General features: G+C 49.1%; 1 protein-coding gene across 1 annotated transcript; it reads left to right on the top strand.

Moving 5' to 3' along the window:
- The first annotated feature begins 8,621 nt into the window (after positions 1-8,621).
- Positions 8,622-10,751, top strand: LOC119373977 (uncharacterized). Its single transcript, XM_037644038.2, has 2 exons — positions 8,622-8,983; positions 10,448-10,751. Exons 1-2 carry the CDS (start codon positions 8,706-8,708, stop codon positions 10,611-10,613), a joined length of 444 nt encoding a protein of 147 aa, XP_037499966.1. The 5' UTR covers positions 8,622-8,705; the 3' UTR covers positions 10,614-10,751.
- Positions 10,752-18,057: the final 7,306 nt, after the last annotated feature.

The raw sequence follows: 18,057 nt of genomic DNA, 5'->3' as shown, positions 1-18,057 counted from the left end.
TAAAATATTTGGGCATAATATACACGGCAAATCTTAATTGGAGCCCACATATTGAGTATATTGCATCCAAAGGATTACGTGCACTTGGTTTGTTAAAGGGATACTGAACAAAATTTTCGCCGCCGAGATAAATGGCGCAATTGAAAGATTGGGTGCTGAAATTTGTTGAAACAAGCTTCATTTCAGCCAGAGACTAGCAGAAAATAATGAATTTAATATATTTTTCGCAAATTGGCGCGTCTAGCGGCCGCGCCGCGAACTAGAGAGGAAGTGACGCGAAACTCGGCGGATACTGACTCGCCAACCGTGCTCGCTGGAAAATCGCTTACTAGTCGACATAGGCCTCCCAAGCTCGGCCAGGGGGCGCTGCGGCGCACGCGTTTCGCCGCCTTTCTAGCGAAAACCGGTCGCTCCCCTCTCCGCGCCTGCCTTTTGACTGCGTTGTCTCCGCACGTTCAGGCACCCTGCACGCGCTGTTCTCTGCTCGCCGTGCACGTGCAGCTTCACGTGTCGCTTGCTCTGAAGGTTTAGAAAGATCCCAGAGATGGAAAAAAACGTTTTAACGGTGGGAATCTTACCAGAGGAGGACGGTTGATCGACCACCTTTTCGGGACCGAGCAGGTCGTCAAGGGCGATGCTGTTTGTGCGAGCGCTACGTGCGTGCAGATGCTGAACGGGCACATTTCTTTGACATGAGTAGGGAGGTGACTGCGCGAGTTCTGTAATTATGTTACCGGTAAAACGCACATTCGTTGCGGCAGTCGTGTATACTCGGAGCTGTCAGCAACCAACCAGCACGCTTTCGAGTGCGTTTTCTATTGATAACTTTTCAATTGCTTAGATGCCAAGTTTGTCGTGCGGCTTTAAATTTATTATGAGCTCAGTGTGAAGAGCATAAATTTACATCTGCCCTGTTGAGTCACTGGCTGCATCGCAATGCGCAGTGTTCAGTTTCGTGGGAGTTTCACTTTTGCCGAGGTTTGCATCGAATGATAACAACGTCGGATCGCAAGTTTAATGTCGCCTTGGATTTTTTTAGAGCTCCCTTTGACAGCATAATGATATACGCAAACAAAAAATAAATAAATATTTCATGCCCACTTCGACGATGCATGTTTCTTGCAGAGGCGTGTTTCATTTCGAATAATATCGACGCCTGATCACGCACCGTGTTCGCTTATTCGAATGTCGCTTTGGTTGTTTCGACAGCTCGCTTGGTCAGCATCATACTATACAGGGGCATAGCCAGGGGGGGGGGGGGGGGGGGGGGGGATCAAACCCTCCCCGAAAATTTTCAATTTTGCTTGCGTATATGTACACGCACACATACAAACGCACGCACAAACATACATAAAAGATGGTTGGACCCCCCCCCCCCCCCGAAAAAATTTCTGGCTACGCCCCTGATACTATACAATACCCACTGGGATCGCGCATGTGTATGATTATGCCGAGATTTGTGCCCAATAATAAGCGCATCTGAATTCGCGAAGCCATCGAAAATTTAATTGCCACCTTGGTTCTTTTTTCAGCTCGTTTCCAAAGCGGCATGCAAGGCTTTTTATTACGTGCCGAACGCATGACATTAATACGAGGCACGCCGTGGTGGATTAATTCGGATTAATTTCGGCCACCTGGGTTTCTTTAACGTGTACGTAAATCTAAGTACGCCGGTGTTAGTGCATTTCGCTCCCATCGAAATGCAGCTGCCGTATGCGTGAATCGAACCCATGACCACGATTTTAGCAGCGCAACACTTCAGCCTTCTAAGCAATCACGGCGTGTCGCATGCAAGGCCAATATAAATGCTCAGTGCAAACATACAGCTTAATTCTGTTTACAGGGAGCCGCGACGGGAAATGTACCGCAATCAGCTGAATTAAACACTCACGGTACGTTATTTAAACTGTGGTGTAATAAGCCCAAATGCTCCGCTGCTGTAACATTACAAATGGTTGACTCGGAAAGCCAGCGCGCAATCTCGAAACGTACAGCGGCTGTCTATTTGTTGTAACTTCGGTTCACAAACGCACTTCCCTTTCAAATGAGCACGATCATCGCGTTTCTCCCCGTTAATAGTTCGTAATAGTGTGTACGACAAAAACTGCTTCAAGGTGACAAGACCGCGAAAGCATCGCGGCGAACTGCCATAATCCACTCTTGACGCCTCTGCTCCTCGGACTGCTTGCATTGGAAACGGTAGAACATGACAGGAAGTTTTCGGCTCTTCGACATTTTTAAACTTTTGTGACAGTTCACAATGCAGCAGGACTGCGTGCCTGCTTTCGAGTACGACGAAGGAACGGCACCCATAGCGTGAAAAATGCGAGATAAAAGCCCCGGGGAGCACGTTCTCCGCGCGCGCGATGGGAAAACCAAGCAAGAGCGACCCGTCCCAGCTACCGGAGTTTTCCCCTCTCTCCGCTGGGGCGGCGGACGGCGCTGCGCAAACTTGAGCGTTGGAGGCCTATCGCAAGCCGCCACCCGCTGTTGCGCGTCTCTCTCAAAACGTGTTCTCACGGTCGGGAAGGTGTTCTTGCGAGGAGAGGTGGAGAAAGGGAAGTGGCAGGGCAGGAGAGAGCGTGCCGGTTGCCCCCCTCTTGCTGGAGCATTCGACGTCACGGCCGTCGGCAAGCGCACTGGCGTGCAGCCGCCGCGCTCTCACAATCCACTAAAAATACGGCCAACTGCTCGAAATTACGTGAAATAGACGCTGCTTATAGGAACAGTCGTGTCGTCCGAGTCGAATGCAAGTGTTTTCATAGCTTTTTCAAATTTTTGTTCAGTATCCCTTTAAGGCGAATCAGCGGCGTTCGTTTTGGAATGCGTAGAAAAACGTTGATGATATATAGCATGTATGTCCAACCAATATTAGAGTTTGGATGTGTGTTATTCTATGGGGGACCCGCTTATAAATTACGCCCTCTTCTAACTATAGAACGTGAGGCATTACGGTTATGTTTAGGTCTTCCTAAGTTTGTGGCTAATAATATTCTTTACCATGAAACATACCTGCCGTCTCTGCAAACTAGGTTTCGTATTTTAATAGTCCAGACATTTCTAAACATCTATGCCTCCCCACACAAACGCTCGCAATATGTATTTCTTAGCGAGTCGTCCAAATTTTTTTATTGAGTGGTCTGGGTTACATCTTCCTCAAATAATTGATTTTCGTACAAAAGCTATTGGAGCCGTTACAAGTAACAATCCGGTATATAAGTTTCCCAAGTGCACTTAGTCCTAAAACAATAATAGAATTTGATGATATATTTCCAAAAAATGCTAAACTATTGCCCATTAGATAGTTAAACGGGTTGTTGAACGACCACCTTAAGAGTCTCCAGATAAGCTCAGTCATAGCCACAGATGCCTCCGTGACAGATGAGAAGGCAGGAGTGGGCATTTATTCAACAGCAATAAACTCGTCTTTTTCTCTTCGACTGCACGATTTTACGCCAATATTCCAAACAGAATTAATGGCAATTATTCTGGCATTACGCAAACTCCCAGCATCTATTTCTTCAGTGGTTATACTGACCGATTCTTTGTCAGTTTGCGCTGCTTTGACAGTACCAAAGTCATCGAGCTGCCTATCAAAATTATATACATACATGCCCAATCATGTACGTATTGTCCATTTGGTTTGGGTGCCAGGTCATACTGTAATAACTCTAAATGAAGCAGCGGACACATTGGCGGCAACATCAATTCAGGGCCCGTTCTTGAAGGTTCTAAGACCCTCCTCCCAAAATACTATCACACGATTTCGATATGTTTGTATTCGAGAGGAACACACAAAATCTTCTGTTCTAAACGGGGCAGATTTTCAGCACCTTAGGTTTCCACGGCATAGCTCATGGTGTGGCACAAGACAATTAGAAGTTACATTAACTAAACCGCGATGCAGGATTCCCTCTTTAAATTTTTATTTTCACAGGCCTGGTTTTGTTCCTTCCCCTCAATGTTGTTATTGTTGGCAAGCAGAAACCATAGAGCATTTTTTCACAGAATGTCGCAGATATCAAAATATGGGGCAAAGGTTTTTCGAACGACCTTTTCTAAAACTTGGGCTTAAGCTTTCCGTAATATAATAGCACTGGACGTTTTAATGTCATTCGAATGGAATGACATTCGCATCTAATGACATTATGCGGCTGCTACACAGTGATATTTAATGTCATTAGAATCGAATGCATTAAGAAATCGAATGAGTTCGAAAAACTCATTCGCCGTCGCAGCCGAACCGAATGTATACTCTCTACCCCAGCAACTACTTAAAATGTGGCATTTAGCATTCCCAATTTGACACGCATTCATACAAACTCGCTATTAGTGTTGCTTTTTTTTTAGGCATCTCTCATTTTAACGAGAACAGGTGTACGCAAGGCTGCTGCAAAATCATTTTACTCTCCCACTCAGTGGCGTCTGGCCGCCGGCGCTCTCGGTCGTAGTGTAAACAAACAGACGCCTGTGTGCACGTGTATCTGCAGCGATGGCCTCAGCTCCACGAGCGCACTGGATCCAGGCGGAGGCGTTTGCCCTCATGAGGCTATGGGAAGACTATTTTGCGGAGTTCCTTTGCAAACTGCTTTCCCGCATGGACGCATGTGAGACTTCGTTTTGAAAGCGAATCAACGTGGAACGCTCTGGGTTTCTGAGTGTGTGATGTCGCACCGCAAACTGCCACGGGTGTCTCTGTCACTTCGCGTTGGGGAAAGCTTCAATAGACGCGGCACATCTTTTTTTTCGTCACGGCGCGCATGCCTTAGGTGAACGCACTCCGCCTTGTTTCACATTCATACCCAACAGGCTGCGTCTTGATTCTTCTTCTATCTGAAGATCAATGAGTCTCTTCGACTGTCTTATGCGCTTTTCTCTCAACGCGGAGTACAACGCAACTAAATGCTTTATTTTCTGCAGCTTAGCTTCGTTGTTCAGCGGCACTGCCATGTCAGCCATGTTGCTTGTGTTCATGTTGCTACTGGCTGAGCGTCGTCTTGGCTTATTGTGGCCAGATATTATGCGATACAAAATTTTAACCGTTTATTTTTTTGCGAAGCGACTTCCCACATCTCTTTTAAAATAAATAACTTCACTTTTCTACAACTCTACATGACCTTCCTGAACTTTTCCGGCCATTTTTTGTCTGAATTATCGACATAGGTATCATGAACGAATGGCATTACTTTTTCCTGTGTAGCACCATCACGGATAGAATGGCATTCGTTGCACCGAATGACATTCGAACCTAATGACATTAAGACCTCCAGTGTGACAGTAGGGAGGGCGTCGGCACTGGGTCACTGCAACAGGGACATATGTGAGGTGGTATTTAACTATATAAAAGAATCAAGAAGACTGCCATGCTAATATTTCTAGTACATAATTAATTTATTTCATTTATCGTTAATTATTTATTTAAATCTTTATTTAACCCACTCTTTCTCTCGCTTTTTTCTATCTCTTTAGCATTCAATTCGGAAAACGTAAACATAAATAATATTTTCGCTTACCTAAAAATTATCTTTTTAGAATTATTCCTTTTTTTTTCATTCACAAATCCTACTGCCGTACGATTCGTGGCCGATCCCCCGTGGTGGGTTGTGCCATTCCCCTAGGAACAACCAACCAACCAACTGATTGCGCTTGCTGTTGTAGTCTTCAGTATCAGCGTTTGTCAGATTTGCCGTCGTCCATGTCCATTTCGAAGCACTTTGTATTTTCAAGTAAACACATCTTTGCGGGCATAAATATCAGGGGTGCTAGTAACACTTCTGTAAAGAATGCGGCGTGGACAAAACGAAAGCGAGAAACGAGTGTAACCAGAGCACGTCCAGTCGTTTCTGTGCCTTAAACCGCGTCGTGGCGGCATCCGGGCGGCTGCCTTTTTAATTCACCTGAGGGGGGGGGGGGCGCCAAGTCTCACCATACGTTTGCTTAGTCGGACATGACTGTCATTTTTAATGTGCAGGATTTTGACGATGATGGCGGCCGATGACCTCTGATTTTGCATTCCAAGAACTCTTCGCTTCTCACTTTTCGTCCCCGGAAAGCCGGGGACCAAAATCAGACCGTTAGGATAAACACGTCATCGCTTCATTTTCACTTTTTGGGGCGAAGCACATTAGGGCCGAGCCTTGTCCCCCCCTCGTCGTCGTCGTCCGTAGCTCTGGTTTGCATGGAGTCCGCTAGGGGCACTGCGGTGCACAAGCGCTCGTTCCCGACGTGTGCTCTCTTTCTCTCTTCAGCCATCGATGGTAACGGTCGCTCTTATAACGGCGCGCCCGCTACGGATGAAAAGGCGAGAGTGGCGGCTCAACTGCAAGCGGAGTCGAGGGCTCGCAAAGCTTCTGCAGCGCGGCAAGTCTAGGGCTTCCCGCGCTCTCACCGCCTCTGGGTCCGCTTGCCGGCGTCGCCGTGCTGCTGCAGCTTCTTGGTTTGCTCTACGTGCGAAGATTCCTTGGTGGATGGCAAAGTCCCTGCAATGAGCGTAACGTACGGGGAAACCACGGTTACCCGATTGATCCCCCGGTGAATCGCCCACTCATCATCAATCACTTCGTGGATATGCGGTTTTTTTTTCTTTTTCATCTATTTCGGACTAGATCAACGGCGGGGAAGAGGAGGGTGCTCCAGTGAGACTACCCCTCACCCCCCCCCCCCTTATTTGAAACGCTGCGTAAGCCTATGGTTTTGATATTTCCTTGTTTTCCTTGTTTACTTCCACATGCGATAAAAAGAATAAGGGGATCCGTAGGGTTTGGTTACTTCTTATATAGAACCAAACGAACCAGCAAACGATGAGGAAAGCGAAGCCATAAAGTAGCTTAGTGGTCTTGTTTCGTTTAAATGTAGAACAATAGCCCACGAAAACAGAAGAGGCCTTGCTTGCCCTTACTTAGGGATCGTGGTGGTCTAGTGATTATGGCGCTGGACTGCTGACGCGAAGGTGGCGGAATCAAATCCCGGCCGCGGCGGCCGCACTTTAGATGGAGGCGTAAATGCTTCAGGCCCGTGTACTTGGATTTCGGTGCACGTTCAAAAACCCCAGGTGGACAATATTTCCGGAGCCTTCAGCTACGGCATCCTTTATAATCATATCGTGCTTATGGGACGTTAAGCACCAAACAATTATTATTGTTATTAGGGATTGACAAACTTGGAACGAAAAAAAAAAAAAAACTCACAGGGTCTCTTATGCATTCACTTAAGACGACTCGAAGCCGAAAGCCATCTTCTTCTCAGTCGATGTATTGATCCTGCCCTGCCGCCCTTCGAAAGCTTTCTGCATCTAACGTGCTTTTGCACTGCCTCCAAGATCGTAGACTCCCCAATTGGTTTTGCATTGCTTCTGTGATGGGACCACCTTTGACCAAGCTTGGATGTCATGTGATGGCGTCATACGTTAAGTCACGTGACGTCACAAATTACGGTGATGCCATATGGTGACGTCATCACGTGATAGTTTTTTGCATCACTCGTCCCCGACGCCGCTGACGCGGGACACCGATGGTCAAATTTCGCGTTTGATGAGGCATTTAAGGGTTTCGTTTTAAGAAGTTTAGTACTTGCTGGTGGCGGCCACGTTGAAACTCCCGCACCACTATCCCGTAACGTAAGCGATTTTGACAGATCACGCTCCTGATTGTTCAAAAGAATACTGACTGAGGTTTAGCTCTCGTAAACCTAGTTATCACGACCGAAATATATGTTTAGCTTGGTTTTGCAAGGGGTGATCACGCTCAAAATCAAGTGGCCAATGCAGACATGACTGGCAATACTCAAAACCGAGTTAAAATAAACTAACAAGGTCTAAAACAACACAATCGTCTGGTCGCGTGGAACCGCAGCGGCGAGGCTCCGAGCGAGCGCAGCTGCGACGCCTTTCCGCAGTGTACTACGTCGCGTGACGTCACGGCCGCCACACTAGCGCTCCGTCCTCTCAAGGTCATTGCGACGCAATTAATGACCTTGCGAGACAGAGTAGTAAAGCTTTCGCTCTAAAATACCAAAGAGCAACAATTTAAACTGACGTATTGCTCTTTAGTAACTCCACCTTTGCAAATACTCTAGGCCATAACAATGGCACTCAAGTTGACAAATCGCTGGTATGGGGTACGCTGATACACGCCCTCTCGCTCATACAGAAACTGGCCAGCCCTTCTTCTACTGTGAACAAGGGGGCACGCGAGGCTTGTCAATCTCGGTGAAACCGTCAAGAAATTTCTTGTGAAGTCCCTTTCAAAACGAATGCCGAATGCCGAAACCTTGACCAACCTTGACCCAACTCTTGTCGTTCCGCTGAGCTGGACCTGCGTTTGTGTTTCGGTATCGTAGTCGTTCTTTGAAGTCTGCCTCCTGTTCGGCGGAGTGGATTAATTGTGCCCTACCCTTAGTGCAGCTGGCATAGAACATGGGGAGAAACGGCGCGCGCGGAGCGAGCTAACCATCCTTTCCCTCCTGCGGTGAGAGGGAACGCTTGTGATTGGCTGGGAGAGTGGCGTGATCCGATGCGCCACTGGCAGAAGGGGAGAGTTTTCGGCGCGCCAGCTGTGGGTGAGGAGGATCTTTTTTCGCGAATAACGACAACCACATCGACGGCGACACGAGTCTGGCAACAAAAGCTTGGCGTGAAAAAAAATCAGTATTTTTTTAGATCCCTTTGACGAACGAAACTCATTCCACTCTACATAAAAGCAGCGAGCATGTCGTCGGCGGTGCTGATCGCGGCCGGAGACGAGCACTGCGGCGGAGTGTGCCCCGACGTCGAGCAGTGCCGAGCAGCCCAACCGAGGAGACAGCGCAGCAAGATCGCTAGGAAATCCTGGCTGCTACGCGTGGTCTCGGTGGCGCGCGTCGCAGCCACGGCGTGCTCGTCTAGCCTGGCCATCGTGGCCGTCGTCTGGATCACCAACGTCGTGAGCAGCGCCAAGGACAGGACGGCCGTCGGGAGTTCTGTCGATGAGCCGGACGACGACCCATGGTGGGCGTCACGTTAATAGTAACTGTTGGGGTTTAACGTCCCAAGACCACCCTATGAATATGAGGGATACCGTCGGATTCTTTGACCCAGGGGTTCTTTAACGTCCACCTAAATCTAAGCGCACGCTCCTCAAGCATTTTCGTCTCTACCGAAACCGCGGCCGCCGAGGCCGGCATTCGATCCCGCAACCTTCGGGTTAGCAGCCGAGCACCGTAACCACTAGACCACAGCGGCGGGTTGGGCCTCGCGGTAAGTCAGAAGAGAAGGGGTGTATATGGGAAGTATTTCAGTCGCACAGCGATAATCATGCTAGCGTGCCTTTCCTGGCGTTACCGCAGCGTGCCCGGAACTGCCACGTCACGAGCGGCGTGCATGCTACCAGGGTGGCATACCATTCTCGACGAAAAATTGGCGTGAGCTGAGGTTTCAAGATACAAAACGCAAGCAAGCTAGATGAAGATTATTAGTGTGGGACAGAAATACTCCCCAAATGGTGCAAACTGTTTTAAGAGCGTTCAACGCTGGCTCGAATGTCAGAACCCATGCTAGCGCTCCACTTAGCTTCCTAATAAAGTTACTAGAGGGTGCCCTGGTGGCGCTCTTTCATGTCTCTGTAGGCGAGTATGCAAACTACACACGCTTCAACACACGCCTACAGCAGGAGGAGGCGTGTGTCTGCTTTAAGAAAACCTTCAACTTGACTAATCTGTCTTCCGTAAAATAACAACAATGCAGGTTTTGTAATACGTAATCTGGGTGATGAAGTCCGGGATCTGGGCTAGCAAACTTTTTCTATTCTTTCTTTAAAACGCAGGCGAAATTTTTCATAATAAGATACCGCCTTCGACTAGGGCTGTACGTTGCTGTACCGAAGTTTTGATACAGTGCCTAGGATTGTTCCGAGTGCGTGTTGCAGTTACAGTGGCACTTAGCTAGTTTTTTAATTGCGTAGCACAAGGGGCCGTCCATTCATGTGCCGTCCATTCCGTAGATCTCATGTGGGGTTATCACGCTCAAAATCAAGTGGCCAATGCAGACATAAAAGAAGGTTAGCATTGCCCAAAATCGAGTTAAAATAAACGAACAAGATCTAAAACAACACAATCAACAGATATAACCAAGAATAATCGCAATTAACTTAAATAGCGAAAAACGCTTCTGAAATATGCGGCTCACTAAGCTAAGCAAAGAGTAGTGCGCATGTCGCACACCGAGTTTGCGAATCTCCCTAACAAGACACTACTCGGTGCCGGGGAAACCGTATATGCTTACCTAAAAACTGACGTCATCGGTGGTTTGGTAAACGGAGCAGTGGGAACGCTACGAACGGGAATCGCTGGGTGCTCGTGCTACGCACTTCCTCAGGTTTCACAGTAGTGGAGCTGCATTTAGCGCAAGATTTAGTAGTGCTCCAGTCGCTATACCAGAACGCCATTAGCGCTGGATTTGGATTGTTTTTTTCAGGTCCAACTTGACTATCGTAACGGAAGACGCTTGGGACACGGAGGACGCGCCACATATATTCGACTTTCCAGTGGCCAAGAACGTCTCCAGCATGGCATCGAACGGAACTGAATTATTGTCCCTGGTCTTGCTACGGCATTCATTGACAAACACTACTGATTCGTAGAGGAAAATGGGCGACAAGGCGTCTTTTTCTAATAAGTATTCTTAACGTGGATATATTTGAATTACGATGCGCATTTAATTTGAAATAAAAAGGTTTAACAGTTTTCACTTCAACTCCGGTAGCCTACAGGGAGGAGTTCAAGCCATCCAAGTGGCCAGAGAACCAGCGGTGGTAGCTTAGAGGTTAAAGGGACACTAAAGGCAAATATTATGTCGACGTTGATTGTTGAAATAGCGGTCCAGAAACCTCGTAATGCTACTTTTGTGCCAAGGAAGTGCTCATTTTGAAATAAAATCACGTTTTAGTGGTCCGCATCGCCTTAGCGCTCTTCAAATCGCCCGCTTGAAATCAGTCTTTCACACGTCACTGCTTCCGTGCCCAACGTTGCCCGCCTTTACTGCGCGGCGGCGGCAATGGCGGCGTGCGCCATTCGGGCATCCGGCAACATCACATGCATGCGGCATTTTGTCGAACTTTCTGTCAGATCGACTTTCACGAGCGCGCAAAACACACGCGGCAGTACGCGATACCGAAACTACCACTGAGACACGATCGCGTGAGCGAAGTAGGGCGCCGGGAGAAGCGCAGTTCAGCGAAAATGGAACCTTTGAACCACGCACGCCGTTCCCCATGGCAACGCCACAGAGGTTCTTTTTTCCATGAATCAAACAGAAACGAACAAACAGCATTTTATTACGTCTCTTGATACACGGAAGGTTGTTTCGTAGCGTTAGCTACACTTGCCTAGCCGAAGCCGATTTCGCGTGGGTCATCATGAGCCGTGCTGCGCATGCGCGAGGGCGGAGCCGGCATCTCACGCGCCCTCCGCCACCGCAGCGCGCAGCTCGCCGCTGCTGGTGGCGGAGAGCGGGAGGAGTGGCGTCGTAGCCGGGCAGACAGACTGGCGCCCGCGCGCGCGACTCGCCGCTGCTGCTCTGCGCATTCGAGAGGGGTGACGTCGTAGCCATGGCGCGCGCAGTAATTCGCCTTCGCTGTGCAGTCGCCGTCTGACAATGCGCTGGTGCCGCTTGATAGCGCCTCTGACTGGCGTTTGCAGGTAGGTAACGCCATGGAGGAGAGCGCAAATGCTGCTCAACGGCACAGAAGAGCCGAGAAGCTTATGTCATCAGATCCCGAAGTAGTTGCCTGGCAATTAGCGGTTCGGCATACGACATGACCAGGATTTGGGGACATATGCACGTAGCGCCATCTGTCGTCGGGGACTGCGGTGGCCTGCCGTAACTGAATGGGAAATAGGCGAAAAAAATCATATCTGACGAAAAAATACAGATATCAAAAACGACTCCCGGTTCTATACAGCAGATACTTACCTGAACATTCTGTTAAAATTACAGTGTGGCGCTACAAACCGCGTGGCTTCCCAGAGTGTTTAAAATTTTACAATGGGGCCCCATGTATTTCTAATGGGCGGTGTTCAATTGCCCTGGGAAGCCACAGGCTTTGTAGTGCGATACTGCAATTTTACCAAAATGTTCCAGTAGGTCTCTACTATATAGAACCCCGAGTCGTTTTTGATAGCTTGCTTTCTTCAAGAGATATGATTTTTTTTCGCATATCTCCCATTCAGTTACGGCAGGAGGCCGTCGTTACCGCCGAGAGATGGCGCCACGCACAGATGTCCCCAAATCCTGGGAATGAGAATGAACAGAGGAAGGCTAAACGAGCTGCGGAGACACTGGAGGAAAGGGAGGAACGTCTAGCAAAGCGGCGTCGCCAGGATGCTGCGCGACGTGCCCGACCACCTCTCCAGCAGCAACAACTAAACGCTGTCGATGACGTCAAGGCTCGCGGATCGACTGCCTACAGACCCTTTCGCTATTTACAAACACGGCTGCTGGACGGCTTCCGGTTTTGTGCGCCGGCGTTGCCTAGTAGCATTGGCGGGGAACAAAAGCCTTAGCCAGTAGCCCGCACATTTTCAACACTTTTCTCCCTGTGTGTGGCGAAACATTTTAAATAAATATTCTTCTAATGCGCACGCAGTATTACAAGAGTTAGGGCTTCGCTTTAAGCGCCTTCCTTTTACCTGAAAGCGGAAAAAGAGTCTTTCCTTATTCTGGCACTACATGAAAAAATCCGCTTTCTGCTTCGGCGTTAGAGAGTGATAATTGAAGTGACCGGAAGTTTCTTGGGTGCAACACGTGCTGCTTCTATCGCAATACTGAAACCGACCGAAAAGGCGAATACTGTGAAACTTAGCGAAAGCGCCAGTGCAACTCGGACCTTCGAGACGGACTTCGTAAACAATCCGTTTGTATACTTGTGCGACGTATGTGAAGGATTATGGCACATGAAAGACTTGACGCCGCTAAGTAGTGCCATGCGTGAAACGTTGAGTTTAGTAACGGCGCCTGAGTGGGGTGAAACCGTGGCGCGGGTTTGTACAACGTGCAAGAACTTTCTCGTTAAAGCCCATAATGGTGCTTTTATGTTCCTGAGACGCTACTGTTACGGGCCCGATAGCAGAAATACTCAACAAATTGGAAAATAATTTTAAATAAGCAAAAAAGTGCAACACCGAAACCGAAACCCAACCGAGTGTACTGTCAACGTATGACGTAGACGTTGTTACGAACGAACCGGAAGTCGTGCAAGGCATGCCGGTCACGCCGGCGCGGAGTATGAAAACTGTGACAACCGGGACGAGCAGGCGCACAGTGGAAAGGTGAGCACGCCGCGCAGCAGCTGTAATGTATGCGACTGACAGTGTCTTGGCCAGCACGGCAGACGCTCGCTGCAGCGGCCGAAGTTAGCGGTGCCCTCGGCTGCGTCACTTCCGCCGCCTTCCCAATACTGACGTCGCAGTCGCAATGTTACCAGTAACTGTGGGAAGCCGGGAGGGCGTTTGCAGACAATCTTTAAAATTCATTTGCTTACAATTTGCGCATGTCTCAAGCCTGTAATTTGGCATAAATGACGGAGACGTGCAAATTAACGTACCCAGCGAATTTCATTGAGATCCATCGACCTCGAAAAATCGCCGGAGTTGGCCTTTAAGCAGAACATTCCGCTCTTTAGCTTTACCAATGGGTATCGTTACCCGGCCATGCCGCCAGGTCTACCGGTTCTGAACCATGTGGCCGAATGTATGTCATTGGAGCAGCAGTAAGCATGACAATCAAGCTAATCCTAGACAATCTGGAAAGCTCAGAATAATCATCCAAACCTTTGCTAACGCTACGTATATCCTGGCATAGCCGAGCTAAGCCACTGCAATTCTTTTTTATTGCTGCTAGTTTGCTTACTAGTGATTAATTGTAGGCAGACTCTCATACGTCATCGGGATCCTTTTCAAAACGTGCCGCTCGTGGCGCTCATCGTGTGACACATTTAGCCTAATTTCTCGGTAAGTAGGGCACTGCTGTTGATAATATTGTCACGTGCTACAGAAGGACTTGAACTAGGAAATACTGCACCGGCAGAGAGACACACACAAGACTGGGAAGATGGCTGCCAACACAACAACAACAACAACTGAGAGCGAGAGCGCGCTCTGTCCCAAAACGTCTTCTTCCATTCTTGTGGATTGTTGGCTCGCGCTCGCCATACCTGTCATGCTGGGCAGGTGGCATTACTCCCCCTCTTAAAAAAAAAAAACAAACAGGCATCCTTTCGATGCTCTGCAAGTGAATATGCAAAGACGAAAAAAACGCGAACCAGCATAAAGTACGCACAGACAAAAACAAAGCAACAAGGTCAAGTCGCACTACCGCGTGAAGTACGGCTTCAGTCGTACAACGTGCACAATCTCTGTGGGGTGCTTTCGACGCCGGGGCAACGAGGCTCCATCGGGGACAACCTCGTAGTTCACGTTACTAACGCGTCGCAACACCTTGTAGGGTCCAAAGTAGCGACTGAGCAGTTTTTCAGACAACCCTTGGCGGCGAACTGGAGTCCACACCCAAACTTGATCGCCCGGATGGTATTGAACTTCTCGATGGCGAGAATTGTAGCGGCGTGCATCTGCAATCTGCTGTTGTTTAATGTGCAGGCGCGCTAACTGGCGAGCTTCTTCAGCGTACTGGGTAAGTTGGACAGCGTCAGCTGTCAGCAAAGCGTCGCAATCGTGTGGAAGCATAGCATCCAACATAGTCTGGACCTCACGTCCATAGACAAGGCGGAAAGGCGTGAATCGTGTAGTTTCCTGGATGGCAGTGTTGTACGCAAATGTGACGTACGGTAGGACCTGGTCCCACGTCTTATGCCGGACATCAACGTACATGGATAACATATCGGCGATGGTTTTGTTCAGTCGCTCTGTCAAGCCGTTTGTTTGCGGATGATATGCTGTGGTCTTGTGATGGCTCGTGTAACTAAGCTTGAATACGTCGTCAATGAGCTGGGCCGTGAAAGCTGGTCCTCTGTCTGTAATTACGCATGACGGGGCGCCATGTCGAAGAACGATCTGGTCTATAAAAAACTGGGCAACATCGGAAGCCGTAGCGCGCTGTAGTGCCCTTGTCTCGGTGTATTTCGTTAAATAATCTGTGGCAATTACGATCCACTTGTTCCCAGCAGATGACAACGGAAAGGGGCCCAGCAAATCCATTCCTATTTGGTCGAACGGTGCCCTAGGTGGTGTGATCGGCTGCAGAAGCCCCGCGGGCTTCAGTGGCGGGGATATGCGGCGTTGACATTCGCGGCAGCTTTTTACGTACCGCTTAACAGATGCGGAAAGCTTGGGCCAGTAGTACGCTTGTCGAACTCTGGCGAGAGTTCGAGAGGAACCCAAGTGACCAGATGTGGGCTCGTCGTGGCAGGCGAGAAGTATGTCGTCACGCATGTCAGTGGGTACGACTAGAAGGTAGGTCTTCTCGTTGCCGTTCGTGTTTTTCTTATACAGAACACCACCTCGCAGGCAGAACGACGACAGACTTCGAGAAAGACTTCGAGGTATGGGAGAGTTGCGCCCTTCGAGGTTTTCGATGATTGCGCGGGTTTCGGCGTCCTCGCGTTGTCATGTAATCAGATCCGTTGTAGTAAGGGCCCCAAGGAAGCCGCTGTCATCTTCGACGTCGTGGTCACACGCTTCGACAGGTGAACGGGACAATGAATCGGCATCTTCGTGTTTGCGGCCTGATTTGTAAACGATAGTGAAATCGAATTCCTGCAGACGAAGACTCCATCGTGCCAGTCGTCCGCACGGGTCACGTAAGTTGGCTAACCAGCACAACGAGTGATGGTCGGTCACTACCTTGAAGTGGCGTCCGTAAAGGTAAGGCCGAAATTTCATCGTGGCCCACACAACCGCGAGGCACTCTTTCTCTGACGTGGAGTAGTTTACCTCGGCGCGGGAGAGAGTGCGGCTGGCGTAAGCTATCACTCGCTCCACGCCCTCTTGTTGTTGGACGAGGACAGCACCAAGACCCACGTTGCTGGCGTCAGTATGAATCTCAGTATCGGCATCCTGATCAAAATGAGCGAGAACTGGTGGTGTCTGTAAACGATCCCGTAGCTCAGTGAAAGCCGCATCCTGCTCTTCATTCCAGACGAACGGTACGTCTTCACGAGTCAGTCGAGTTAGCGGTTCCGCAATCCTGGAAAAGTTGGCGATGAAACGTCGATAATACGCGCAAAGTCCCAGAAAGCGACGTACTGCTTTCTTGTCACGGGGAACAGGAAACGAGGCTACGGCGGTGCTCTTGTCAGGATCAGGTCGAACACCATCCGCGCTCACAACATGGCCGAGAAACTTAAGTTCTTTGTAGCCAAAGTGGCACTTTTCTGGCTTTAGCGTGAGGTTAGCAGTGCGGAGCGCTTCCAGTACAGTCTGCAGACGCTTCAGGTGCTCCTCAAAGGTCACAGAAAACACGACGACGTCATCCAGATAAACTAGGCAAGTGTGCCACTTTAGACCGGTAAGAACAGTGTCCATCATTCTCTGGAATGTGGCAGGTGCAGAACATAGGCCGAAGGGAAGTACTTTGAATTCATACAGGCCATCCGGTGTAACCATATTGCCGTTTTAGACGTTGTCATACATTGAGCTTTCACTCTGACATAAATTGTTATATTCCTTTAGTTTCCCTTTAATGTGCGGCGCTAACAATAGCCCTTGTATCTCAATATAAAGATAAACCGCGCAATAAGGCACTGCTCCAAAAAGCAAACACACAGCACACGCGCTGACAGAGAGGGATGAAGAGTGAGAGATGGAAAAAATCACCATTCACTAGAAATACAACTTACTAAATTAGCTGACTGGGCTAGTTAGTTATTCATAATGAAAATACGCAGCGCAATTAGGCACGGCTCTGAAAAGCAAACACACAGGGCATGTGCTGACAGGTTCGCGTGTTGTGGACTCGTAGTGGGCCCTTCGCTGATTCGCAAAAGGAAGAATTGTGGCGCAACAACTGTACTTGCAGTAGACAGTCTAGAATAGTTTTAAACGGCCAAAGCTACGCGCACAGTCGTTCGTTTTCTTACGGCATGGTTGAGGCATGCACTGAGAACCGAAGCTAAGCTAGCACTTGAGAAGACGATGCGCACGGGGCCCGATTACGATATCGCGTTCTACTCTTGAAGAAGAAGTTCAAGCGTCCTCCAAGTTTTATATGTGATCATCGAATGACCTTGGTATCAGAGATTATTGCCTCACGAAATAATTGTAGCAAAAAGGAGGAGGAAAAGAAAAGGTTACAGTTTCACCGCAACGGCGAAGCAATGAATGCGATAGCAACAAATTATTGCTATCGCATTCATTGCATGTGTTACACGAAGTGAGGCTGGCAGCTAACTGTTTTGCATCCGATCTCGCGTAACTACAAAACGTTGGCGTAAGAGAATACGGCCGCTCCAGGGAGAGATGCTCTCCGCATAGTCACTTCGCGTTGAGAGCGCAGCACGTAGAAGGGTATACGAGCCACCCGCTGTGATGGCTTTCGAGATAGCGCGCGCGCCAGTGATCGCGACCGTGCCCTCAGATTCAAAGTTCACAGTTGCTCCTCGCGCGACACTCCCCCACCCCCCTCGCGTCTTCACGTCTTTTTTCATGCTCGTTAAAGATGGGTGGGGCGTTTCCTGTCTGCTTCGACGGCAGGCCTCTCGAACGGGGTGATGTTATCGCATGCACCCTTCGAGCGACGGAAACGGGACGGCTCGTTTGATCTCTGCTTCGGCCGCGTTCGTCGCTACCGCTCGCGCTTTTAGCCGCGGTAGAACGAACGATGCGCGGTTTTTTTATCGATTTGGACTTCATAACGGAAGGACATGACGGCAACGCCGACGGCAAAAACCCGTCGAGACTGTCCATATAATTGCTATCGCAATAAAACGGAGGGACCGGGAGGTTCTTCAATCCGTCTAGGACGAGCGGAGCTTACCAAGCTCGGAAGCGTGCCAAGATCTAAACTAATGAAGCCGCCACCGTCGTTCAGCAACTCGAAGAACAAGAAGAAGACGACACATGACTGATGAAACG

This window comes from Rhipicephalus sanguineus, chromosome 11, assembly GCF_013339695.2.
Source record: "Rhipicephalus sanguineus isolate Rsan-2018 chromosome 11, BIME_Rsan_1.4, whole genome shotgun sequence".
Lineage (NCBI taxonomy): Eukaryota > Metazoa > Arthropoda > Arachnida > Ixodida > Ixodidae > Rhipicephalus > Rhipicephalus sanguineus.
Note: the sequence above shows the minus strand (reverse complement) of the source record. Positions and strands in the feature narration are given on the sequence as shown.

Bases quoted from the DNA above. Each gene is read 5' to 3' on its own strand.
- LOC119373977 (XM_037644038.2), top strand. From the start codon at position 8,706: ATGTCGTCGGCGGTGCTGATCGCGGCCGGAGACGAGCACTGCGGCGGA. The intron at 8,984-10,447 runs GTGGGCGTCACG...TGTTTTTTTCAG, and splicing joins GAGCCGGACGACGACCCATG to GTCCAACTTGACTATCGTAA.